General features: G+C 41.0%; 1 protein-coding gene across 1 annotated transcript in view; it reads left to right on the forward strand.

Moving 5' to 3' along the window:
- TSNAX (translin associated factor X) overlaps window positions 1-4566 on the forward strand; it is a 58086-nt gene extending 53520 nt beyond the window's left edge. Inside the window, exons 6-8 of the mRNA XM_009281784.2 lie at window positions 531-658; window positions 2346-3233; window positions 3332-4566. Coding sequence (XP_009280059.2) covers window positions 531-658; window positions 2346-2720 — 503 coding nt within the window. The 3' untranslated portion in view covers window positions 2721-3233; window positions 3332-4566. The remainder of the gene's footprint in view (window positions 1-530; window positions 659-2345; window positions 3234-3331) is intronic.
- Window positions 4567-7212: the final 2646 nt, after the last annotated feature.

The raw sequence follows: 7212 nt of genomic DNA on the forward strand, positions 1-7212 counted from the left end.
TTCCAATGTTTAACCACTCTTTCAGTAAAGAAATTTTTCCACACGTCCAATCTAAACCTCCCCTGGCGCAACTTGAGGCCATTTCCTCAGATGACTCAGCTTGGTGTCATCTGCAAACTTGCTGAGGGTGCACTTGATCCCACTGTCTGTGTCATTGATGAAGATATTAAACAGTACCGGTGCCAATACGGACCCCTGTGGGACATTATGGGGAGCTGCTGTTCCGTATGTTTCTGAGAGTAGCATGATGCTTTATACTGGTATTACAGAAGGTTCTGAAAAAGAAATGCAGTTGGAGTAAAAACTTGAAAAAGTTTATCTACTGTGTTCCTGGTCTGGTGTTCATACTTCAGCAGCATGCTATGTTAAATTATGTTTCAGTATTATTTCTGGATTATCTTAGTTTTCACTTTTTGCTAGTAATCTTAAAATAGTCTCACTTAAAAGATTTCTAAAAAACATAAATAATTGTGAGCATGGAGCATTGCTGGAAAGTTTGAATTATTAGCTTAACTCTTCTATTTTTGCAGGACTTCAAGAATACGTTGAGGCAGTCTCATTTCAGTATTTTATCAAAACACGATCTTTGATTAGTGTTGAAGAGATCAACAAACAACTAATATTTACAGCGGAAGACAGAGAAGAAACAACAAACATGGTAAAAGTTTTTCTTTTCTCATGTGACAAACATCTTTCTGGGATGGAAATGCAATGAGCAGGCTTAGTCACGTTTTTGGCATCTGATTCAATAAGGCCGGTTAGTGGAATGGTATTAGATATACGTGTGGGCTTCGACTCACTTGTTCAAAACATGCTTTTTATTCTGACAAGTAGTAAACTAAATCCGTGGGACACAAGTTCATAAATTTCACATCCTTTTCATTCAGAGCAAACTGAACTCCTTCTGGTAGGGGGAAAGAACCAGGATAGTGAAATACTAGCAAACAAATGTAGAGGAGGGATTTTTAATGGCTGTGACTGCCTGTAAGTCCTACTGGTGTATAGTGGTGTAGCAAAAGTTGGGGGAGACAAACAAATCCAAGGCAGGATGAACTCCAGGAATGAAATCTTACTGCTGGTACTGAACTAGTCACAGGAGGCGCTGTATTCAGTTTCTGTTAAAATGCACTGCATATGTCTTAGCTTGGTCATTTGTAACTTTCCTGGAGTTGGTCTTGATGCTTCCCCTCAGAGGACAAGCTTGTGTCCCATCATACCTTAGCCCTAATACCATATCTGCTGTTTCTTGACTTGCCCGTACTCCTACCCTGCCTTAAATAGAACTTTTTGCATAGGGACAAGCTACTGCCACCGACCACAGTAAACTGGGTACAGTTTGATTGTTGACAGGGGACAAAAGGCGATTTTGTAATAATGTACCGAAATGCACATGCAGTGCACGTGCAATGTACAGTAATGCACAGCACTACTGCTTTAGATGAATTCCTGGGTCTGCTTCTGTTGAAGAGATTCTGCTGTAAAGCACTTCTTATTCTTCTTTCATTCTCTCGGTAAGATACTGCAAAGAAGCCAAGTTTTTAGCTTAAGTTCATTTGTTCTTACCAGAGGCAAACCCATTGTGGCACACTTGTTTTAACAAATTGTGAAGTTGTTAACCCCAGTGCCTCTGACCAGGTTTGTGAATTCGGGTGGATAGCATGTTACGGGAACAAGGGAACAGAAAGAAACCTGCATTGTCTCCCACCTTACCGATATGTTGGCAATAAAAGGTATTGGAAACTTGGATATAGGAGCAAACTTGTAACTTTTTGATGAGTTTTCTTCATGCAGTATTTTTTTAGCTATTTTAATGAGTTCAGTTGATATAAAACGGATCTGAGAGAACTATACCTATCAGCTTCTTGTAGAAACTATATTTTGAAATTCAAGATGCTATTACAAAATGATATGATTTGTTTTCATAATGCAGACTCTTTTTGATTCTTGATTGCTTTGGTAGCTTTGGACAGACCATTTAGGAAAAATTTAAATCTATTAGGCTGAGTTCTGTGAGCCAAAAAAAAAAAAAAGCAACTGCAAATAAATGTTGGTACAAAGACGTGATAATTCTGTTTGCAAATCGAGATGGTGGAAGCATAGTACGTTTATCATGCTTGCTAGAATGGAAATCACATCTCAAGTGGAAATGATGCTTTCATACCTTCCGGTGTGCTGGGAGGAGATTAGTACTTCTGAAATAAGACTGTGTGGAAGTGCCATGCAATTTAATTTTCCGGAATGTTTTTAGTTACCGGTTATGTTAGATAAATTAGTGTGTATTTGAACCATTATAGACTGCTTTTTCATAGTTCTCTGTACTGGACTTTGTTCTGTTCTGTCCTCAGACCTCCAATTCCCATGATAAACAACCACACACGTGGAGCCTGAAGGTAACACCTGTAGATTACCTGCTGGGAGTGGCTGATCTAACTGGAGAGCTGATGCGGCTGTGCATCAGCAGTGTTGGAAACGGTGACATAGACACGCCTTTTGAACTGAGCCAGTTCTTATGTCAGATTTATGATGGTTTTACTTTCATTGGCAACACTGGACCTTACGAAGTATCTAAGAAGCTGTATACCTTGAAACAGAGTCTGGCAAAAGTAGAGAATGCCTGCTACACATTAAAAGTACGGGGATCTGAAATCCCAAAGCACATGCTGGCTGATGTGTTCTCCACCAAAACGGAATTGATTGACCAAGAGGAGGGCCTTTCTTAAAATAAGGAGACTGTCGCAACTCAGAAAGGAAGAGGACTTAGAGAAAGATTTTAGTTATGGTTTGTGGGGTTTTGACCCTTCTCAAAGCTCTTTAGGTAGAGACATTTTTAGTTTTATCTATGAGAAGATTGTTTGCAGTGGTAATTTGTAACCAAAAATACTTTTTATGATGTGCAAGAGAACAAATGTTTGACTTTGTCCTCTCGGTATGGAATTTCCTGTATTGCTCCATTGTATCTTCTTTCAGAATGGCCAAAATTTCCACTTTGCTCTACCCCAGTGACTGCCAGTTGTGTGAGTCACCTCAAACTGTTGTGGTTGCTGTTACCAGTTTTCAGCAAGCACAGCAGTGGAAAAAGAAATGGTTAGGTACTGTTATTTAGCATTATCCATAGGTTTCTGCTGACACCTGTTTTCTGAATTTGGGGGTTCTATACTCATGTCATACCCAAAACAAGGCACCTATATATGTGTAAATTCATCCCTTGACTTGAAACTGAGGTGGTCTCAAAGGTGACATGTAACGGTTCTATACTCATGTCATACCCAAAACAAGGCACCTATATATGTGTAAATTCATCCCTTGACTTGAAACTGAGGTGGTCTCAAAGGTGACATGTAACTTAAGTTTTCTCTGATTAATGCTTTTGAGCATGAAACTGAAGCTCAGTCAACTTTTCAACAATTGATAATGAAGCTAATTACACCAGGTAAATACTACTGTGCACTCATTATTTCGGGGCTCCGGTTAAATTCAGCTCTGTTTAAGTTAACACTGGTACTTCACAGTTTTGACATGAGCTAGAAAATCCACAAAAAAAAAATATTGGGGAATGTATTGGTTTACATTTTTTGTAATACAGTTCAACGCAGAATCTGACATCCTTCTGTTTGTAGACAAAAGCAGATCATCTACCAAGTATGTTTAACATGAATAATTTGGTGTTAGGACAAGCAGGTTTTGGCCAAAACAAATGTGGTGTGGTGTTGGAAGTCTGTTCTCCATTGTTTGTGCTGCCCTGAGGACCTCCAGCGGGGGTGAACTGGTATTAGTGAAAAAAGGCTAGCCAAGCTTTAAATATCTGTTAGCAAGGACTATATCATGTGCATGTTCCTATGGAAAGGAAATTGCAAACAGAAATAAGGCAGACATTCTGACTTCCACATTTATCTTTGAGGTGGGTATGTCACCATTGGCAAAAAATCAGGGCTTTCTGCCGGTGTCTGAAGTTATGAAAGTCTGATAATGTACATTATGCTAAAGGAAAACAGATAACATGATCTTTAGACTCCAGGAAATAGGCCTCCCAACTGCAATTGAAAATACTGCGTGTTTTTTATTTCCACTTCCATATGCTGTGATACTGCCAATATTTTTCCCATGAGCATGTCCTGAGTAGCTGGGATCATCTGATACATGGATAGGAACGGGTAAATACATTTCTGTCACATTTTTCCATTGTTTCCACATAAAGCAATATGTGGTGGGTTGAACAAGGAGTGGCTTTTTTCCTATTGTTTAATACTATTTTTTACAATAAATTCTGAAAAGCAGTCACTGCCTGTACGTTGGTCCTTTTGCCCGTTGGTCCCAGCAGTAAAAAACAGTGCGAGTTTCCCACTGTGCAGGACTTGACTTGGAAATTTCACTCCATTCCTATATTCATACTTTGAGGGGCACTTTCTAATCCTGAATCTCTTTTCTTTTTCTCCCTAACTTTATTCTGTGAAGTCTAAAAACTAGTTAGGATAGAAACTTTATGTGATCCTCTTGAATTAAAAAAATGCAAAGGATTCAGATGACAAAACGAGTTTATCGCTGGAATAAACCTGCAATGGTACCCACATTTTTACATCTCTCCGTGTTTTTTCTCTGCTTTTTTTCTGATGGCAGGAGGGGAAAGAAAGGAGAAGGATACTTATTAATAAGGAATGGTTTTGAGGTTTGGGGTTTTTTTTCCCACAGAAATGTATGCATCTAGTACTTCAGTTGATGCAGGCAAGAGTACAGTTCTGTGTCTTTTGGCACAGCTAAATCTACTGCAAGTAATTGCATGTTGAGTGAATGTCTGAAGCGAAAGCAGATAGTTCCTAGAGGTATTGTGTGATACTAAAGAGGTCTGTCTCTTGTCTGTCCTAGCAGCTATCAGGTGGAATTTAAAAATTTTCGTGGCACAGTTTGAAAAAGGATGAGATGAACTCCAGCACGTGGCAGTGCCTGGCTGAGTGACGTTCTGCCTCTAGCCACGGAACGAGCACACAGTGGCCACCGCTTTAGTCAAACAGCTCCTGCTTTTGTACAGTCAGTCATTATTTTAAAATTACAGATGTCTAAGATGCGTACTTTTTTCTAGCAGTCTTTAGAGGTTCTTTCAAAAAATACATATTGGTTCCAATGATTTTGAGATTTAAATTTTCTGTAAGGCTAGAGAAAACTTTTTAATGGCAGATGTGATTTCTAAACTTCAGGCTGCCTGTCCATAATCTAAAGCTGTGAATAATTTCTAATAGGGAGCAAAGTGTATGTGTGGTGTATTAAAACACCAGCACAGATGGGAAACAGCTAATGGCCTGCAAACCTCCTGCTCAAGGAAATATTTTCCCCAAAAAACAATTACACCGTAGCTATTTGAAAAGTGACAGACATTTATCAGCAAAACAAGCTGCTAAACAAGCAATGGCAATTTTCCCATTTCTTATCCCATTACTCTGTGGAGCTATTGATATGCTTGGTCTACGGCCAGAACAGGACTACGTCATAGCAGATGTTTCATGAGGGCAGCTCTGCGTGCTAAAAATCATCTGCCTTTCCAGAATCTCCTTTCTCAGAAATGATTTTTCTTTATGGGTTCACTTTTGTCCTGACTATTAATTTGCAGTGAGGAAAATAAACCCAACCGCATTTAGCTTCCAGAGAAGTTATGCAAGAGAAACTTCCTGTTGACAGGACACGTGTGTCTGTCTACTTAGAGTCCTGCTTACTTGGATTTTCAGTGAGTTCATTGAAAACCGAAAGCAAAAAAATTAAAATAGGACCTTTTATAATATTTAGCATATTAGGTGCCTTATGGAATTCTATGGAGCGGATTCTGGCACTGCTCTCAAAGAGTTCGCAACGGAAGAGTAGGCAAAAGAGTAGCCAAGACAAACAAAAGGAAGATGGGAGATGAAGTGACAGGATTTTTACCAGAAGACTGTGTGTGGTAGTAGGTTGGTTTACCGCTTCCCATTTCGGAAAAGAAACTTGTCAAAACTTCAGAAAGTCTGGGGTGTGACAGTAAAGGGTTAGCTGGGAAGGGCGAAGGCAGTGGAGAGGCAAAATGGAAGGAAGTGAGGTAGAGACAAAGGGGGGAAGAGTGGCAAGGACTGGGACAGCATGGAGGAAGAGCAGGCTGAGCTGCAGGACAGCGAGTGCACAAGTGAGTAGGGTGGGACTGGGGAGGACGTGGGACAGGAAGACAGCCCTGCAAGAAGTTGGAAACAACACTTCGAAACCAGGTGACCCAGCTATAAAAGAGACTTGGAGTTGACCGTAGGAACTGAATTTAAAATGACCACAAGGTTCCCAAAGCATCCATCTCTCCTTGGGTCATAAATAAGGGGAACTTGATTTTCTGAGCAGCTGAGAACCTGCAGGTCCTGGACTGAGCAGGGTTTGCGGGCTTCCAGCCATGCCGTCACAAATCAACAACTAGCTCTTAGTTCCCACACCACCCAACTTGCCGTACACGTTCCCTTCACTCCCGTATTGGTAGCCACAATCCTTGATGGGTGAACTACCACCATTTGCAGCTGTTAGAGACATGGTTAGATACAGTTTTTAACATAAAGGAATGCTTACGGTGACCACTGTTTTCCCCTTGTGTGCTGTTTACGTGTCCGTTTCGCTGTCACTGCTGCTTCAACCCCCTCTCTGCTTCTTCCCTTTCTTTACTTATCCTTTCTTAGGCTGTACCGTTCTTTTGAGCCATTGCCCATGTCCATCCCATGTTCGGTCCTTCCCGTGTTTAGCTGGCATCCTGGGGTAAAACGTCTCCATGCAGGAAGAGGAATCGGTTGGTTTCTTACGTAGGTTTGTCTACTTGCACCTCCACATTTGGAAGCAGTGTTCTGGCTGTGAGGGGGGAGGTCTGGTATTCCTGCGCTCAAAAGGCCTGGTGCGTGTGTCGGGATGGATGGGTGGGCAGATCTCATGTTGCTTTTGCAGGTGAGCAAACCTTAGTTATTCTGAGGTTTGCAATCATCATGAGCCAAGGTAAATTGCCTACAAACATGAAAGAAGTTTCTTCTCCAGTTCTGAGGAAGGTTGTCTTTGAGGAGTATTATTTCCCACCACCTCTACCTCTTTTTACCTGACCCTTTATCCCTTTGAAAGGCCTATTTGCAGAACGTAGCAGAAGAGACCTACCTATGACTTCTTCTGGAGCCAGTCGGTGCCTCCCTGAACACTGGCCAAAAGTGATGTGATGGCTCCTTTCTCAGCTCCTCCCAC

The sequence above is a fragment of the Aptenodytes forsteri genome, unplaced genomic scaffold, assembly GCF_000699145.1.
Source record: "Aptenodytes forsteri isolate BGI_AS27 unplaced genomic scaffold, ASM69914v1 Scaffold132, whole genome shotgun sequence".
Lineage (NCBI taxonomy): Eukaryota > Metazoa > Chordata > Aves > Sphenisciformes > Spheniscidae > Aptenodytes > Aptenodytes forsteri.